This window comes from Pyxicephalus adspersus, chromosome 11 (assembly GCF_032062135.1).
Source record: "Pyxicephalus adspersus chromosome 11, UCB_Pads_2.0, whole genome shotgun sequence".
Classification (NCBI taxonomy): Eukaryota; Metazoa; Chordata; class Amphibia; order Anura; family Pyxicephalidae; genus Pyxicephalus; species Pyxicephalus adspersus.
In genome coordinates this window covers 17,608,701-17,629,556 of record NC_092868.1, presented here as the reverse complement: position 1 = coordinate 17,629,556, position 20,856 = coordinate 17,608,701, and the positions used below count along the sequence as shown (strand labels likewise).

The 20,856-nt window shown below is 35.1% G+C and overlaps 1 protein-coding gene across 1 annotated transcript; it reads right to left on the bottom strand.

The window, feature by feature from the left end:
• Window positions 1-5,084: 5,084 nt before the first annotated feature.
• TNNI3 (troponin I3, cardiac type) lies at window positions 5,085-18,438 on the bottom strand. The gene is made up of 9 exons (XM_072426039.1): window positions 18,423-18,438; window positions 16,884-16,896; window positions 15,130-15,306; window positions 13,098-13,139; window positions 12,450-12,581; window positions 11,803-11,892; window positions 8,247-8,432; window positions 6,837-6,942; window positions 5,085-5,255 (listed from the first exon to the last, which is right to left on the bottom strand). The coding sequence occupies exons 1-8, from the start codon at window positions 18,431-18,433 to the stop codon at window positions 6,841-6,843; spliced, it is 753 nt and encodes a 250-aa protein (XP_072282140.1). The 5' UTR covers window positions 18,434-18,438; the 3' UTR covers window positions 5,085-5,255; window positions 6,837-6,840.
• Between the last annotated feature and the right edge of the window lie 2,418 nt (window positions 18,439-20,856).

The following is a 20,856-nucleotide window of genomic DNA, read 5'->3' as shown; positions in this document are numbered from 1 at the left end:
GCACAGAATACTCATTGCTTAATGACCCTTAGAGTTATTCATGGTGTTGAAGGATAGTACCTGATTTTAGAACAGCCTCAGCATCAGCACACTCTTGTAGTGCATATTTGGCTTTGTTCCAGATAGATTTAACAGCTTTGGATTTCTTTTTCTATCAAGTATTATTATGTCTGCAGGTAGAAATTGGTCAACATTTATTTGAGGCTATTATTGTGAAACAGCAGTATAAAACTGGCCATCAGCACATTTTATTAAGCAGGATGAGGTAAAACACACTACAGACACATAGCACCAGCAGGTATTTTATTATCTTTTTATTAATAATGTTTTTATTACAATGGGAAATTGTAGAAGATAAATCAGTGTTAAACTGGTTAGCAACAGGACAGCTCACCACCAATCACTACTAATAGCACCTAACCAGTGTATGCTTAAGCTTTAATTTTACTGTGGGGATAAAGGGTTGCTTGTTTTTCCTCTAAACAATGCAGCAGCACAGCATTTACTTCTCACCAATGAAAACACAGGGTCACAGCTCACCTGTTGTCTGTGGCTTAGACTGCTACAGTCTAGTACAATGTATGTACAGTTTGCCAATTCATATGCATTTTACATGCAATGCAATAGAGTAAGGGTGATTGAACTGACAACCATTGATGTTGCTGTGCAGAACTCATGGAAACAGAATACCAAGTCACCAGCATTCCAAGGTACAGAAGTCTTGTTTTATTATAAAAGCACTGTCACCACATAATGAAAAAACAACATTTCAGGGCTTTGCAGGGTCCCTTTTTCAAGGTGCCATAGTGGCTTATAGTAATAAAATCATTTTGACTATGTTGAAAGGGACCCTGTGTGGCCCTGAAACATTGGCTTTTGAACATGTGATGACAATGATTTTGCAATAATAGAAGTATATTGTACTTTGGAGTGCTGATGACTGTCTTCTGTTTCCATGGCTATTCTTTAAAAACATTCTAAGTTGTTCTAAAATGACACATTACATTACAGTGGTACCTTGGTATAAGTCCGCTTTGGAATAAGTCCAACTTGGTATAAGTCCTGTTTGGACATGAAAAATTTTGCTTGGTATACAACCTTTGCTTGATATACAACCTTTTTGCTAGAGCTTGTATGGGTCAAAATGAGTCATAACACCACGTGCTACCCTTATTTACCTCTTTTGAGACAAAGCCACAACTGCCTACGAACGTCAGTACGCCAGTTGCTACCATTCAGTGAACAACCTGCTCTAAAACTCTCTGTGAATTACATAACATCTCCTCCTCCCCCCTTCCCAGCACCATCCTAGTAGGCACTCAACTCTTCTCAGCAAGGTAAAGTGTAGTTAAATTTTCATTTATTTCATCTAATTCTTTTGTGTTTATGTATTTTAGTATTAAGCAGTGTTTAACTTATTTCATACAGCCCCATCAATGTGTAATATGCCAATAACAATAGGATTTTTTTTCATGGGAACGGAGTATTAATTTTCTATTTATTTCTTATGGGAAAAATTTGTTTAGTATAAGTCCTGTTTGGTATAAGTCCAAGGATCTGGAACAGATTAAGGACTTATACCAAGGTACCACTGTATTTTAAAGCCATGTGTCCCTTCTCTTCCTGAGGTAGCAAGTAACATACAAGCAGTTATGATATGACAGTGGATCAGCAAAGACAACAAATACACCGATTATCTGTTTATTTGGAGTGGCAAATGCTTTGGAATTCTTTTACTTGTGTATCTCTTACTCTGTATTTCTGCATTAAACATTTTTTCTTGAATGTTCACTAGTGTGTCATTACAAGAAAAGAACGTTCAACTTTAAAAATTATTACTTAAAATATCTATGATTTTTTAAACACTGTTTAAGGGGTTCTCATGGCTGTAATATAGCCATACCGATAGGTAGTCAATCCTCCTTTTTAGCATGTCATAGCTGAATTGGCCTAATTCAGGAATAATGGATAGGTAAATCTATTGGTATTTGGAAATCCTAACAGATCCACTGTTATAAGATATAGAACTATATTGTTTGAAGCAAATGCTTGTTACAAATGAATATTTTTAATGATTTATACAGATCCTCAATTTTAATTATCTACTGTTCCAAGAAAAGGTGTATGCACAGACATATGTCAGTTGCAAACCTGGCCTGGCTATCATTACGCTTTTAAAAGCCTTTGTACTTTTTAAGTCTTTGACCCCAAACATCTTTACAGATCCAGAGTTTTGTTTTTACTTGCTGCATGCTTGTTTCACATGACTAATCCACACTGTATAAATGCCAGAAACAGCCAGGTGACCAGACATTTCAGATGGAGTTAAGCCAAAGCTGTACCCATGTTGCTTTTAGTATATGTTCTCTTGTAGATTGGTTACACTTGCACTTAATGAGTGATATCCCATGCACTAATGTGCTTTTTGTTGAGGCAGCCTGGTAATTTTTAAAGGTTGCTTAAAGCACTGAAATGTCCCTCCAAAGGTGCATACACGATTATACACAGAGTTGCAAGGGGTAACATGACAATGGTAGAGTGGAGGAAGACATTCTTACCTCTGCCTCCAGTTCACCCTCACTTCAACTCTTAGCCACTCAGAGACCTTATCTTGGGTAAAACAATAATGCACAACATTGTGAAATCAACCAGATATACTTAACATTGGTATAGGTTTTAAAGGTCCATGACAATACTCCTCTATTACATCAATTTTTATGGATATCATAAGGTCATCATAAAGGTTCCCAGCCGCTACCACACTGACTTGGGGACAGTTAACAAGTATTCCACAGCTCCCGCCGGGTCTCACGACAACCCAGTGTCCCATGGGTCACTTCGGGAACTCCATACCCTGATGGGTTTCCCACCCCAACTACCTTGTATGCATCTAACTTCACTCTCATGGACCCGCAAAACCGCCAAGCTGTCATGACAAAGACCACACACAATCCCAGACCCAAACATTGGGAAGGATGGGTGGGAAAATGTCTCCCACTTCACAGAAGCGATCTGACCTGTGCCCCCTTAGATGACCTTTATGAATACTATCACTTAACCCCTCCTAATTTCCAGCCCCACCCCATCACCCTATGCCTCCGGCACCACCTAATAGCCTTAACCCCTTGCTTTCCTGCCTTCTCCCCTTAACCTGTCATCTGACCCTCCACTCATTTCTTTTTCTCCGAGCCTTGTTTCTGTGGTGCACTGCAACTCAGTTGAAAGTGTTGGGTAGCCATTAGGGAATATAGGATAGACTAGAGGAATTTTAACCTCCCTAGCGGTAATCCCGAGTGTGACTCGGGGTGGCTTTTACATGCAAAAAGCGGTAACCCCGAGTCACACTCGGGGTAACTTTAAGAGCCCCCCTTACCTTTGCCTCACCCTCCAGCGGCTATCGGATGGTCCTGCTGTGAAGCCGGGACGCCGGTCTTTCGGGGGCTGTGGCCAGGCGGGAATTTTAAAAGCAGATTACTGAGTAATCTGCTTTTAAATACCACCCGGGTCCCGGCAACGCCGCTGCTCGCATAAGCAGTGAGATGCGAAGCACAATGCAGAAGTCCTGCATTGTGCTTCACATCTCACTGCAGATGCGAGCAGCATAAGCAGATTCCGGGGGTCCGGGGGTCACATCATCTTCCAGGTGATGTAAGTGGTGATGTATTGGGGGGTGTGTCTGGGAGGGAAATTTAAAAGCAGATTACAATGTATAATAATAATAATAATAATAATAATAATAATAATAAAAGTTCATTTTTAAATTTATTTTAAGATTACATTGTTGTATATTATTACATTATTTTTAAAAATTATTATTTATAATTATGTATTATATTATAATTTATGATTATAATATAATAAATAAATATAATTTTCATACCCGGGAGTTAATCCTAAGAATTACAGGCCCACAATATAAACAAAAATTTCTATGCCAAAAAAATAGGATCACATGTTGCATCTTTTTGCATCTTGTATAAAATGGTTATAAGCATTAAAATGTTTGCTGTTTGATGCCACTGGAAACAAACTGTCACCAGAAGAAAAAAACGAAGACATATATAGCAAAGCAATACAGCACACATGGAATGTTTATCTATTGCTGCCTGCCCTCTTTGCTTCTACTTAATCAGCTGTCATTTGGAAACAATTGAACTGTGCTCTTTGCAGGCAGAACACTGACAATGGTTGGTATGTGGACTGTACTCAGGGGAACTTTCAGCACCTTACAAGTCTTTTCATAGTCAGGAGAGTTAATACCCTGCTAAACTGAACCAGTGGATCTCACCAACATAGAATGAGGGACCTGGCTTTTGTTCAGACTTTGCATGGCATTGCAGTGATATAAGTTTCCAGAAAACTGCAGCTATAGACACAGATTCATTTTAGAAGGGTTATAACTAATCTTTAGATGTTACATTTCTTGGCGTACGTAGGCAGCTGGGAGTTTTGGGGTCTGAAATATACAAGTTGAAGACATGATTTTGAGGTTGCTAAAGAATATGAGTTATAGTATATTCATGGGAGTGGAATATTGATCACAGACAAGTGGTTGACATATTGTTAGCTAGGAGAGCAAAGAAGCTAGACAATGGTTCTATTCCCTTAAAATTCTATTCAAAACAAAAAAAAAAAGTTTTGGCACTAATACACTTTAAAAATATATTTTTAGGAAGAAGTTTTTTTTGCATGTAGGGGTGCTTTCTTACTAAAACAAATTACTTGGCATTGCCTAATTTTTCTTTTGACAATGTAAGTTTTCTGTTTATCATGTTGATCCTGTGCTTTAATACTTTTAATCAATGACCTGAAATAAATATGCTGACATTTTTCTCATTTTTTGACTATCAAGGCAAAATTGGTATTTTACCAATAGTCAGTAGGTATGTCACCATGAATCACCAATGAAAAAAAAAAAACGCTTTCATTGACAAATACATTCGTCAAGCTTTTTTCTAGTAATGTAATTTTAGTGTCAACTGTAATGGTGCAAATTATAGAATGAATAGAAATACAATTTTTCTATATATTTTGTCTTGTTTTGTCAGCATGCTAGATTGTAACAAAATACCAGTGACGCATAATGCATTTGAAGTTTTATTTGTTTTTGACACATAAAGAGGTGGTGTGTAAAAATAATTTGGAAAAGGGCTTGATTATTTTATATTTATCACTAAATAATAAAATAGCGAAGACACTTTCACAAAAGAGCATTGGGTCTTGGCAGGATGATGTTGTCTGATTCACCTTCTGACCTGAGAAAAACAAACAGCAATGTATAAAGAATATTTATTTTTCTTATCTTTAATGTTATTATTACATTTACATACATACATTCTCCAACACTGAATTTGTCATATGCTAACTTCAATTGAGCTAGGAAAATATATATTAATTGTACAGAAAGAACTATTTAGATAAGTAATATATTAACAATTTTGTTTCTTAAGATTTAAATATGGGAGGCTCTTAATAAAATGGGCCTGATTTATTAAAGCCCTCCAAGGCTGGAGGCTGGAGAATATACACTTTTATTAGTGAACCTGGGTGATCCAGTTCTCTCACTGCTTCAAACTCATTGTTACTTTGCTGGTGCTGTTTAAAATCAGTGCAGGACCCAGTAAATTGATATGACTAGCTTTCCTACAGAAAGATGGTAACTTTTCTAAAACTATATTGGTGTTGTGCTAAATGAAGTTTCATAAAAAAAAGGAAAGGAAAATTATCACTAAGATGGTGCACCTGCCTTATGCTATGTATATACACTAGATAATTATCACTTGTTCTCAGCAAATTCTAGAATGTGTACAGCATTCCCCTGACAATATTTATGGGATGGATCACTAAACTACAAACTGTTCCTTCTATTGTGACTGGAAACAAACACAAATGATTGTTTTCAGTGACATAAATTTGATGTTTGCAGCTTTAGTTTAACACATTTCCCCAGTCATACATCCTGGCATGAAAAAGCTGCAAATCTTTGGTATAGCACCTCCAGTGGGGGTAGGCAACCCACACAGAAATGAAGAATAATAGGTATAGTCTATTGTAGGGTAATTTGTGAGTATTGGTTATCACAGTGACACACTAGAATTCACTGTATTTTTTTATGTTTGTAGATGTTTCTTATGTAGAGATACCAGATCAGGAATAAAGTTAATAAAAACTCTGTGTCAGCCTTTTACAGGCTGGGACAGTGAAAAGATTGAAACCATCTGAACTAAGGGGCTATAACATTTTCTTCCTATCTGCATTCATACACATGAGTGAAGGCTGTATAGCCTTTTCCAGCATTGGTTTCCTGATGGTTAGAGAAGTGGATTATGCTTGCATATTGTGTGTGAAAATGTCCATTTGTATTCTCAATGATGTAATAGAAGAAAAATTGGCAGACAAAGGCAGAGCTTTGTCAACCTGTAACTATTTGTTAATCAAATTGCGGTTTACCTTTTAAATAATGCTTCCATTGTATGGTATGTAACTGACCAAGGGAAGACTGTTACTTTCTCAGCAAAGTAGTCAGACTTTACTAACAGATATGAGAATGAAATTATGATAGAGGGTTTTGCAATGAACTAGAAGTTAGGCCATAGCCAGCTGTATAGCACCTGCCACTTTTGGCTTTGGCGTACTTGTTGATAGGCATTCTTCTGATGCACTGCCAGCTGATCACATTCACCATGAGGTTTATCAATTACTTTTTCTACCTGCTTTTCAATTTTGCCTTGTAATGCACAGTTACAATTACCATGAACATCAGACACACAGAATGCTATTTTGTTAGTTGAGGGCTTTACCATCTAAAAAAAAAACATGTTGTAACATGATGCTACCTTTTTAGGCCTGTGCAGCACCAGAGGATTCAAATTTCTTTTTCCTGCCCTCCATTCCACTAAGGGCATCCACATTTTTTCTCCAGTCGCCAACTTCCCGTATATCCTGTGTGGCACAGGGAAACAGTCATATGGCTTTTTATTAATTAAAAACTAAGTGCAAAAAGCAAAGATGTACAAGGAACAGTCAAAAACAAGCAAAATCAAGTTAACTTTGCATAAACTGTGAAAGATAAATTTCATTTTATTGCTGCTCTTTGTATTATCTAAATTTTACTGGTACATGTACACGTCGGGCTGGTCTCGGGCGAGAATCTGACATATGTACAGAGGTCGCCCAACATCGCTAATAGATCCATCCTGACGGATCCATGAGCAACCAACAATGAACGACCACAATACAAAGGAAGGAAGAAGAGCACAGCAGGGTGCAGCTCGCTCATTCTCACCTCTCCATGGAACAAAACGGCGCCATGTGTATAGCGCGCGTTTGTTCATCTGTCACTCTTTGGTTGCTGGAAACAATCATGAAAGATTGTTTCCAGTGACAATATTAGCCCCATGTATCAGCTTTTTCCTGTTTCTAAAAAATTACTACTATTATTTTTTTTAAAATAACATAATATTTTTGGTTTAGCTGTCATTATTTGGTAAATATAGAAGTCGTTAAACAAGAAACTTCAATATCCACCCAAATTATACCACTAATTCACACTTTTTAAATTGGATTCAATAGAAATTTATTGGATCATAAGTAAAAGTTGATTCACTTATTTTCTAATTGAATCCTCCAAGAAAAATGTGTATAAGGGATAAAAATTGGAGGAACCTAGGGAAAACCATTTTATGTAGACCATGAAGTTAGTTTAAAAAAAAAAAAAACATAAAAATATCAGCATATTTTTATCCACTGGAGCCTGTGAATTTTTTTTTCTTAAAATAACTTTCTAAATTCCTATAGTGTTTGTTCAAGATGTTTTGGTTATGCACTTTATGCTTTTTGATGATATAAGGCGAAGGTGAAACAAACTTCATTTTACCTATTTCAGTTACTTATTTTCAAACAGGATTTTGTGCCTAGAAGTAATAATTGTGTGGCAAATCCATTGAAGGAGAGGGTAAATGTTCAGTTTAATTCCTATTAGACAATAATTTGAACAAAATTCTTTTAAGCAGTACAGTCTATCAGAGCAAAAGAAAGATTACTGTAACTTTTCATTTAAAAGATTTGTTAGATGTATCTTCCGATGTTTATAGATAACTATGTAGGGAAAAACGTTTTTAACAATATACAATATAACAAATAATCACAATATGACCTTTTTTTGAGTGTGAAAATGTTACTGCCCTTTCTAGTGGCCCATGACAGGCAAATACAACATTTTACACACACAATTTGACAACACCTACCTTATCTGTATCATCTTTTTTGGCTTGCTTGACTTGTTTGAGATTGGCCCTTAGATCCATGGCGGCCTTGTGTTTTGTGCCCAGAAGTGCTCTCATCATGGCATCTGCTGACAAACGCACCCTTCTCAGAGTTGGACGTTTGAACTTGCCTCTGAGGTCCAAAATCCTTCGATTTAAGTCCTCAATCTGCACAATAAAAAGTCAGCTTTTTTTAAGTTTAGAAGAATCTCAGTTCTCTGAAGGGGTATATTCAAAAACAAATTTGACTATTCTAGCCTGAAACAAGGTACTATCAATAAATGACTTTATAATATCCTTCTAAAAAGGAACCCAAACCTGGTGTATGTCTTGTAGACATTTCTGCATATAACCCTTAAGAATCTGTAAAGATGTTGATTTCTGAATTTAAATGTTCAAATTGTAGACATTTTATATACAATATTTCCCAGCAAGGGAGGTCAGGTTAATTTTTGTAATTGTTAGAATATTTTGACGCCAGGGTAGCTTTAGTTTCTGAAGTCTGATAATACCTAATATCTGGGGGAAAATATATTTTGAGAGAAAGAGAGATTGCAAAGAATTGCAAATAAAAAAGAGAAGTGGACAAGCACATTTTTGGGAAGTCTAGATATACCCAGGAGCCAGTTGAATTTAAAAAATATTTTGGTAGAATGCTTAGATAATGGTGGGAAACAGAAACAGGGTGGAAAGGTATACAGGTATACATACATTTTATTTTAAGCATTTTAACTGCCAAGATTTTACCCATTTAAATGAGCCAAAGCCATCTGCATTTCATTTGGAGATCAATGAGTAGTTAGGAAGTTTTTTTAAATAGTGATGAAAAGTATAATTTCTTCTGCAAAATGCTTTAATTTGTGTGGATGACCCGTAATATCTACACCACAATTATTATGTTAATTTCTAATAGGTTGAGATATTCTTTCCGTTGGTGCAGATAGTCTTTGCTTGTCCCCCATTTTCTACCTGACGTATTTTTTTTTTAAACTAATGATAAAGTGAAATTTGGCATATACAGTATTTACAGGCTTTGAATAAAGACTAAAAACATTTTTAGTGCTACTGATCACTCTTTTTACTGATACACCTATAGAGGGTTAACATAAATAAGAGCATTGATACTTTTCTGCTTCTTCTGTCTTTGTCTGGTACTTTTAGGTATGGGGAGGGTTCAATTTGCACATCCTCTCCCATATGGAAGCATTGCTGCCTTGTTAATGACATAGTACTGTCAGATGGTCACTGCTGCTCTTGAAAGCAGAACAGAGCAGCAGATGTGCAAAGGAAAGGTGAGTATAAGCACTTTGGAGGAGGGAAATTACTTCACTTTTGAGCCTTTTGATAACTAAAAGCTTATTGTGGTTAATAATATTGTTTCACATACACACCAACTATCTTACAAGAACAGAGGGGAACTTGTAATGAGGGAAAGAGAAACTGAAAATCCTGTATATCTTGAAAAAATAGAGGCCCTGTTTTTTTCATGACTTCAGGTAAGCACTACCTCTCAGGATGTGGTTTTATTTTTGAGAAAGACTGTATGGCATGATATTAGACAGAAACAGATAAGAACTAAACTTTCCATTTTCAAATTTACCATTTTTTACATCAATTACACTAAAAACAAGTTTACAACCAAGTTTACACTTTACTAAAACAAAATCAAAAATTGTTTAAGGAAAGCAATGATGGTTATTGTATTTTTAACATGTTTAGTATTTTTGCTGCTTTCTTACTGGCTAAAAGATAATTCACTAGGTCTAAAAGAGAATGTTCTGATCTTAGCCATACAGTTGGCATGAGTGGCATTGCTTTAATAATATTAAATATACACTATACTATAAGTGCCTAATAATTTCAATCAGCTGTGCCTATCAGGCCCCTCCTCTACAAATCTAGACAAAAGCCACAACATATGGGGTGCCACAACCATGGCATGGTTCTCTTTAATAAGGGCATATGAATATCACAATGAGGACAATGCACTAACCAAAACTATTACAGTTTCACATTTAGTGATCTAAGAATGTAAAGTTTCTATTTAATGTTTATTTTTATTTAAAAAAATCTGCATATAATATTCAGAAAGCTGTAAAATAATATGCCATATCTATAGTCAGGTATTAAGTGTTTTATTATTTGGATCTCAACAGATCAGGTACTTTCTATACAATTCACACGTTTCTGTTTTTAAAATGTAGTGCATTTAGTATGCTGTGTTTATGTTATTTATTTATTACACTATAATATGTATCATTTTTTACTTACATGTATATTTATACCTATAACAAAGAAGGGAATTATATATAAATACAAGATAATAAATAAAGTAATGATGCCATCTTGTGGCTCATTTTAGTTCCACACCTATAGAAAAAAATAAAATAAACAGTTTAAAAAAAACTATACCATGTATAGAACTAGCTATACAGATGTTGAATGATTACTGATTATATGTGTAAAGCTTCCTTCTTATATTTGCCTGTTTCCCTGTTAAATTAAAAGATACAAAAGAGTATTGTATTGAGTCTGATTTATTAAAGCTCTTCAAGGCTGGAGGGGATATACTTTCATCAGTGAAACTGGGTGATCCAGCAAACCTGGAATGTATTCCTTAAAAGTAATTTGCTTTTTTCTCAGCAAAGGTTTTTATTCCTGAATCAGATTAATTTCAAGTTTGCTGATCATCACCCAGCTTCACTTAAAAAAGTGTATCCTTTCCAGCCTTGGAAAACTTTAATAATTCAGACCCATTGCCTCCCTGATAAAGGTTTGTGTGCAGTTTGCTTTTAGTCCTGCCAAATCCTCTCCAAGTCTGTGTGCTTCTATGTTAAGGATTGCAGGATGCTGATACCAATTCAAATTTACCTATATACACTAGCTATACCTGATGTTGAATTAATAATTAGTATTATTATTATTAATAATAATAATAATAATAATAATAATAATATAGAATTATGAATAATTATTAATATTATTAAAGTTAACTGTCAGATTTTTGTCAGATTAGGCTGGACATACATGACTTATGTGCTTATATTCTGGAAAGAGTATAGTTTCCAATTTGTTTCCAGTGAACCTGGAATGGATTTAACAGCCATTTGCTATTTTTTAGCAAATGTTTTCAGTCCTGGACCAGATCCATTCTAGGTTTGCTGTGTCACCCTGCTTCACTGGTGAAAGTCTATCCTCTCCTGTCTTGGAGAACGTTAATAAATCATGCTGTTTCACATCTGTTTGTTGCTGAAGTCAAGGTGAAATGTTACAAAAGTTGCTATGACTGATCATACAAAGAAGGAAATCTTGAAAAATTGCATTAGCTGTCACTTGACTGAAGCTTAAGAACTGTTAGTTGATGATAAAAGATGTTGTAAACTATTAATTCTTTACACTGTGTGATGTGTTTTTAATACATTCTTATTCATGCTGATTTTGTCACTGATAGACCAGGTTTATTGCTTTTAGCACTGATAACTGAATAATGTTTACAACAGTCAGTTTATTATTTCCTAGATCCAAGATTGTACAGTACCTCAATAACATTTTTGTTCACTTTAACTTCCATGTCATATCTTTCTTCATCCACAACATCAATCCTGGCATGAAGCTCTCTGCAAAGTTCCTATAAGAACATGTAAAATCATTTTTTTACCAATTATACAAAAGCAGAATTACTTCTGCTCTGAAATATACCAAAAGCAGTTTTCTTAAACAATATTCATATGTACTATATCCATAATCCATAACTTGTTACATTTTTACTGTTGTCACATTTACAACTCTAATGGATGTTGTTCAAAGAACAAAGAATTGGTTGGACAGCGTTCCTAAATTGTTCTCAAATTATAGGCATTCTTGTCAAGGTTTTCCTGGAACGGTATTAGTATCCAAGTATCACTTAGCTACATTTAATTACTTCCACTGTTGTTTAAAATTTAAAGGAAATAGTAAAAGTAAATGCATTAATGAATTTCAAATTGTTACACGGAACCATCTCAGAATAAATACTCTGAGGAAAAAAACATGTGTATGGAGGTTGAGAGTAAATGCACTAGATAGCTTAAAGATGCTATGTCCCACACACACACACATTATATACATTATACGCAAGTTCAAAGTTTACAGACCACAGGGGACTAGTCTAATTAGAACAGGTCCAAGATTCTTATTGTTTATTACCTCAAGTTCAGAAAGTGACAACCCAGAAAGTTGAAGAGGTTCACAGCACTCAGCCAAGACTCTTTGTTTCTCTTGAGCTCTTTCTTCCTCTTCCCGTTCCATCTCATTTTTAGCTATTTGAAGCATCAGACTCTTAAAAAAAACAAATACAGAAATTGTTCTTATTACCTTTAGGTAGAGAAAGCAACTGCCAATAGTTGAAAGAAGCAAAGTGTATAATATGAATTTATCATGTACCAAGATGGCAGTAAAGAGAATAATTGTAATGAGCTACTAAACCTTGTTCATTTGAATATAAACAGTTGTAATAAGAACAGCATTGTTACAAGGTTATGTTTCTTGCACTGTTGACTTAGAAAACCCAGTAGTATCCTAGCCAAAATTTTATAGATAAAGCAAACCAATTTAGTAAGAACCAGTGACATCATTAGAAACAGTGTGACTTTGTTTCTTTCTGTTTAGGGGTGGCAAACTTAACTATTACCAAAACCTTTTATTAATAATAAAAAATATTTGTACAGGAATGTTTTCACACAAACCCGTTCCCCATTAGTATAAGTAATAGTTGTAAGAAGTATAGATTAAAATATTCATCCATTTGATTCTTTATGGGTTACTACAATTTAAATAAAAACATAATCACATTACCTTCAACTGCAGTTTCCTAGATGCAGATATCTTTGGTTTTCTCTGGTAAAAGAAATCACAATTATTTCTTTATTTAGATAGTATTAGTGACACAGTAAAACTCCTATGCTGTATTTTTTTAAACAAAACAATATTCCAGCAGATTGATGGTTAGAGGACGAATGCCTTCCCAACATTTTCTGTCAGAGAAGAATGGTTCCCTTACAATGGTGGTCATGACAACATGATGTACAGTGGAAGAAATGCCCATTACATTGTGGTCACAGTAATGCCCCTGTTATTTAGGTCAGTTGAAAGAATGCACTGAGAGTGCATGGGGAGAATTTAAAACTGGTAAAAAAAGGTCACCTGTGTCAGTTTGCTGTTTGCATATCAGAGATACAGAAATATCACAGACGCCTGTAAAACTCTAACTGTAAGACTAATGTGGTAATCAGCCTCTTGCTTTTGAAGCCAAGAAAATGTTATTTTTATTCTGCATCGCACTTTTTATTTTATCTCTTTACTTTATGCTCCATACTCTTTGTTTTCAATTTATGAAAAGTATGTGAATTTATTTAAGGGCAGTCAGTAGATATGTTACACATTAAGGTTTAAATCCAGACCAGCAGACCAAAATTGACACATAAAAACCAATCAGGTTTAATTTTATTGAGGGCAAACTTGTTGTTCTTATACAGCAACTTACTAAATAAGCCTAATAGACAGTCCTCAGATTACTGATTATTACACTGCATATCAGGAAGATCCAAAACAAATACCAGTTTATTGGGAAAAGCATATACAGTAAGTATTTTAAATTAGCAACATACTTATTTCTCATGTATTCCAAGAAAGTGTGGCTGGACAATTTAATCAACCTTTGCAAAATTACAGCTTCATAGTTTTGTTAGATCTTAAAGGATTTTGGTCTAGGTCATGGCTCCTGGAGGCTTTGAAGAGTTTTTGGGTGGGACAAGGCCTCAAATCCTAGGTCCATGTTTTACCTGTTATTCAGAATTCACTAAAAAGTCACAGCTGTGGCTGACACCGACCATTATAGATGTGAGTTGACTGAGCACCCATTAGAGGTCACCCTAATATATTAATGTTCAATGACCACTTTACTACCCAACCAAGCTCTCTTCCTGCCACTTAATGCATTTTCACAGTGATAGTAATTGCTTCTGTCATGCAGTTGTGCTCATTGTCAGGTTATGAAAATCCACGTTATAGGACAACCATGGACAATGGCTGCAATGGAAACTGAAGTTTGACAAAGAAGGTTGTTAGTACAGGGTCTAACTATTTAAACACCTTATTGTAATTTCTGAAACTGTGTGAGGGCTTCGAATATATACCATTGTATGCATTTTTATACAATGTTATCATTTTGATTAAATTAATTGGGAGGATAAACACTAGATAGTTTATTAATAAATATCCTGGACATTTCTTCATTAAATGGCAATATGTTGTTAAATATTTTAATGAGCAGGAATGATTATAATTGTTATGTGTTTGTCATGGTTCCCACTTGATTGCTGTATACATATTGTTACAATTGTCTTTTTATTTAATTTACTTTTTAATTGTAACTATTGCTAGTTTGAATCCTGTGCATTATCACAATTGCCTTTTTTGTCTGTTCCTTGTACACAGCTGTTATGTTGCCCAAATATTTGCCCTATTGTCAATAAGCTTTCCATGTATTATCACAATTGAATTCTTGCCAGCCATTAATTTTAAAAGGTGCCAGAATATTACTATAAAGTATTCATCCATAGGTCTTTTTGGCACTATTATTTCCATGTTTTACTCCATCCCATCTATTTATATTTAACCTTTTTATTCACCACAGCACTTTCTTTACTGACTGGATGCTAGAGGTGGAAAGTTTTTTACAAGTAGAGAATTTTTTCACACAAATTTTACCCAAGTAAACCTGCATTGCGAAATTAGGGATTCTATTTTTTGTTGGCAATTTCACAATAAAATCTATTTTGCCAAAACCCCTTTTCTTATTTCTTCCCTGAAATAGCTAATGACTTACCTTTGCATGAGGCTCGGTGGCATAGGATCGGTAATTAGCTGAAGATTTCCGTCGGATAAGTGGTGGAGCTGTGACTGGAGGTACAGGTTTGGGTGGCTCTGGGACTGGTTCTAGTTCTGCTTCTGCTTCTTCCTCTTCTACTTCTTCTTCTTCATACTCCTGTTCCTCCTCTTCATACTAGAAAAAAAAAGTTATGATTTTACTCTTAACCACCTGCTACATATTGTCTTTTTGCAGATTTTTCTGCTAGCGCTAAGACAAAAATACCACTTTAGACTGGCCATAAGTGTGTATTATTAAGAAAATAGTGGTCTCCTATCCTAAAATTCAATTGACTGCTCCTGAATACAGAACACACAATTACTTCTTTTGGATGAGCCTTAAGGTAAAGAGGGTGTTTTAGGCTAACATAAGTATACAAAACTGTTTATTGTAACAAATAATGTTTAAAAGCAATACACCAAAATGTGTACATTTTTAATAATTTATAGTTTGCCTACATATCATGTGGGGTTCATAAGTCCATAGTCCAGATATAAACTGGCAATAATACTCTTAGTACCAAATGTATTACGCCATAGGCTTCTTCAGGGAAAGTTTGTTGAGGAGACTATGTTGAGGACTGTGGACAGAAGCAATTCTACACATCATTACCAAACCAGTTAGCTCTTGCTCAATGTCCTAACTTATTGGACATTGACCAATAAAAAGTCCAATAAAAAATGTTCTCTCCTCTTTGGGTCTTTGGTCTCATCCAAAAGAAGTAATTGCATAAATGGCCATAAGAGTGACCATAGATGGGCAGTACCAGTTCTAAATACTTTGTAACACCTTGAACCAACAGAAGCAAAGAATACCCTCTTACTCCTTTCACAAATAAAAATACTGATATCATTATATAAAATTCTGAAGAAAAAATCTAAAGGATTAGCCTTATTCAGTAAATAAATATATCAAGCTTGATTTAATAAAGCTTTCCAAGGCTGGATAAGATACACTTTCATCAGTAAAGCTGGGTGATCCAGCAAACCTGAAATGCTAAAGCTAAAGCATTTGACACAGTACTCCACAGACGGTAATATGCAAGTTGGGGTCAATAGGTTTAGAAAAGTCAATCTGTAAATGGTTAGAAGACCGGCTTAAGGACCACATCCAGAGAGAACTGGTTATTGATTCATACTCTGAATGGTCTAAGGTTTTTAGTGGTGTACCGCAGGGTTCAGTGTTAGGACCTTTACTGTTTAACATCTTTATGAAATTATATAGAGTTTGGGATTAAAAGTACCATTTCTGTGTTTGCAGATGACACCAAACTATGTCATAGAATTAAGTCCATACAGAATGTCTAATCTACAAGCAGACCTGGATGTACTGTTTGATTGGGCAACAAAGGGAAAAATGACATTTATTATAGATAAATGTAAAGTTATGTACTTGGGGGCTAACAACATGCCTGCTTCATACTGTCTAGAGAAAAAAAATTTGGGGGGGTCAGGAATGGAAAATGATCTGGGGGTTCTGGTAGATCATAGACCTAATAACAGCATGCAATGCCAAGCTGCAATATCTAAAGCTAGCAAAGTACTTTCTTGTATCAAAAGAGGAATAGACTGCAGAGAAAATAGATTAGTAAAAAATGTAGCATTATTTGAGTTATAAGGAAAATACTTTGTTTTCTAAAATGGATAAAGATCTATGATTCCAATTTCCGAGGCATACTGAACTTCAAAGACAAGTTCACAGTAAATACTTACTGTTACTTCTTCCCTGCAAGACAAAAAAAAAATAACATTAAAACTTTTAAGTGTATAAAGGCCCCCAACAATAAAAAACATTTCTATGCTTGTATTTTGGGTAAATAGACTTAACAGAACCTAAGTAAGTATCAACTTAATTAGAATTGTGATTACTTTTCACATTTATGTATTTTTTAAAGGTTTTAAAAGATTTTTTTATAGGTGTCAGTAGGGTGACTATACAACCATACAAATCCAATATTTCAGAGTTTTTCCACACTCAAGCTTCCAGCATTGGCCATTTTATCAGTTTTTTTGATATAGTGAGCCTGATTTATCGATGCTCTTCAAGGCTGGAGAGACTACACTTTCATTAGTGAAGCTGGGCGATCCAGCAAAACATGTAATGGATTTCTTAAAAGTCATTTGTTAGCAAATATGGTATTTTTCAGCCCTGGACTAGATCCATTTCAGGTTTGCTGGATCACTCAGCTTAATTGATGAAAGTGTATCCTCTCCAGCCTTGGAGATCTTTATTAAATCAGGCCCAGTTTCCTAATATCTCCAAGACTGGAGAAGGTAGCTTATATGGGAGAAACTGGGTGATTTAGAAAACCTGGAATGGATTTCTTAAAAATCATTTTCTATTAGTTTGCAAATGTTTTTAACCCTGGGCAAGTTTTAAAAAAAATCAGTAAAGTTAGTCACAATTCCCTACAACAGTGTAGATTTCAGCAGGGTAGGATTGCTTCTACTATAATAACAGCAATAAGTTTCCACAGAAAAGTGGAGGAGCCCCATATTTTCTGTTGAGATGTTTTCTTTGTGGTACATCTGTAACAAGGAGCATGCTATTGTTTCTGATTCTTATTTTTAGTGACAAATAGTTACTTCAAATTCTCCAGGATAGCATATCCATACCAAGCCATCTCATGAAGGTTTGCTGTGTAATCTGGCCTCATGAGGCCAGAGTGTATGTGTAAGTTCCTGTATAACTAAGGCATGATGCCATTGATTACCCTCTATGTTCCCCAGACCTGAATCCAAATAAATTAGAGGTATATAAAGTGCATTTAAATTCACCACAAACTGTCCAGGAGCTCACTAATGCCCTGTTCCAGGTCTAGGAAGAAATCCCTCAAGATACTACCTGCCTTCTCACCAGGAGAATGTCTGGACACTATCGAGCATGCAAATATGTGGGTACCCTACACACTCCAGAGCCACATTATTGTTGTGATGATATTCCTGAACATTTGATCAATCTGTGATTTTAGTTTTTTACTTTAATTTTCATTGCTATTGATGTGTATTGATGTGATGTGATTTTGAATGCGGCCTTCAGTGAGTCAATAATTTTTTGGTTTCCATTGTTTTATTGTGCCAAATGGTCTATAGAAAATGTATAAAATGTTGGTTTGGTCAGCATCACAAATTTTACTTGGCTCAAATTTGGACATAGACAGACAATGAACACATTTAGAGTTTATCAAATTGGGTAAAACAATTTAAAAGAAAAGTTTTAATGACAAATACAAAGGACAAGGCAATACTTACCCATCAGACATCTTTACTGGTTTTCGAGAAGAGAAAAAAAAAAACAAATTATGAATTAGACATTTTATAGCTCAGAAGTAATCCTTACATTAAAATAACTAACTTTTAATAGCAAATTTAATATCGTAAGGCATAACATATTTTATATATAGACTGGAAGGTCTATTATATTAAATGAGTCTTTAAACTACAAAACAAATTTTAAAAACAAACAATAATAATAAAACAGAGAATAAAAATTATAGTGTTGGTGGACAGTGAAATAGTGTTTGTTTACACTACTGGTGTTTTAAGGGTCCCCTTCAATTAGTTGTCAGTGAAATGCCCCTTAAGCTACATACACACTTCCAATTATTATCGTCGGAAAACGAACGACGAACGTTCCTGCACGATATATATGAACGATCGTATAGCACCGATACTGCACATAGAGGTAACGACACGATCGTTCGTAGATATTGTACACACAATAGATACGATCGTTTAAGCGATAGAGGAACTATGTGCACGACAGGAAAGTGAACGGACGTTCGTTCATCACGCATGCTCTGAACATGGACGATCAACGAACGACCGTACACACGAACGATGCTCAATGATCGTCGTCCAATCCGATCCGCTGGTCCGGTCGTTCGTTTCCAGCGACTTTCCTCGTTCGTCGGCGTCGTTGGTTACTTTTTTACGAACGATTTTTTGCCCAATCGATCGTTCGTCGTTCGATTGGAACGATAAAAATTGGAAGTGTGTACGCACCTTTACACTCAGTTTTGCCTTGCTTCCATTTTGGATAGTTTTAAAAACCTTATCACAGTGGGTAAGATTTTAGAGTTTAGCAAAAGCTTTATAGTACCAATTTCAACTTAAATTTGCTTTGTTGCCTACATATCTGCCTTCCTCTATATACATGAAAAAAGTTTATTTTTGTGCTTTTTAAAGATTATGTAATTTAAGAGGTCATGCTGTTCTTTTTTGCTGCTGTCATTCTCTAGAAGTTCCTTTGAAACAAATATGTCAAGAGTACAGTGCCAGGCCTGCAGAATTGCCAGGGCCTCAATGCTCAATGTCAGGTTAAAGGTATAATCACATAATTAAATTGTTTGTTAAGAGACACAGTTTATAGAGCCATCACACTTCTTAGCTAACAACCAGCATCAACTTTCAGACCTCCCTGCACATCCCCATATTTGGTCTGACTGGCAGGCTTTGGAGAACCAAAGAGATAAGAGTCGTGAGAAGTCCCTTTTGGGATTTTTTATCTGCTAAATTTACCATTTGAAATCACATAGTTTGTACAGCTTATGATGACAGATGCCCTTCAAATAGCTGATAAGCATGTGAATGCTGATCATAGCTGAGCAGGTCCTTGGTGTTTGTCAAGATTTAGATTGCCTTCCCTGTTCTAAGTAAAACAGAATAAAAGTATGCAGACTTTTTGGATTGGCTGATTACAGGTTTGATCAGTAATATAATTTTCAGTCTTTTATTAAAAAAATACATTATTTACAGAGAAGCCAATGAATAGTTATAAGTGAAATGGGCAACAATTAATCACACCAAGTTCAGTTAATTCATATACAAATTTGAAGAACTTAACCTTCTTGGAAAATTAAAAGTCAGTTGGAGTGATTTTAGGGTGAGGACTTTTTGGGAATTTTGGTTAGTTGACCTGTATTGCTGACAGACATTGGCAGCACTCCAATCTAGAATTATTTGATTAATTTCAGCTAAAAAGAGAATTTTTCAGGTAGTTAACGGGGAACACATGTATTTTAATCATGTATTATTAGGCCTGCTTTGATTGACCGAAGTTGTAGCTCCTACAGGTCTTAGCAAAGTCATAAGTCAGAGTGATAGCACATTTATATCCCTAAAAATCCTAGTTGACATTTGTAGCTGATTTTACTAAATAGCTCCCACATTGTAGGGTCATTAAATTGATGCTCTCACTAACTGCTTGAACAACTAAAGCATAACTCTATAACTCTTATACTTTCTGATTATGACAAAAGCCCATCCACACCAAGAAGTTTTCATTGTTTTTAGTTATAGATGAAGCAGGTAAAGGTAACCAGGTTTTACTGCTGTCTTAAGCCATATTGGGCATTACTATGTGACGCTGTCAAGTGCTATGTAATATGTTTGTTCCATATAAATAGGTAATATAAAGATGTAATTTACCTGTCCTAAAGTGAGATACAACAGCTAAATGTTTGCGTCAAAAATTCAGCCATAAAGCTAACATTTTTAAAGAATTTCTTAGAAATGACATTCCACCTATAAAATACAGTGGTAATCAAAAATATAATCCTTGAATTATGAAAAAAAAAAACGACTAATACACTAGATGAAGCTCCAACACAAAGCATTCCCAAAGTACTATAGCTAGTAGTAGTCACATTCAACTAGACTTTTTCTGAAGTGTTGAAGATGTTTT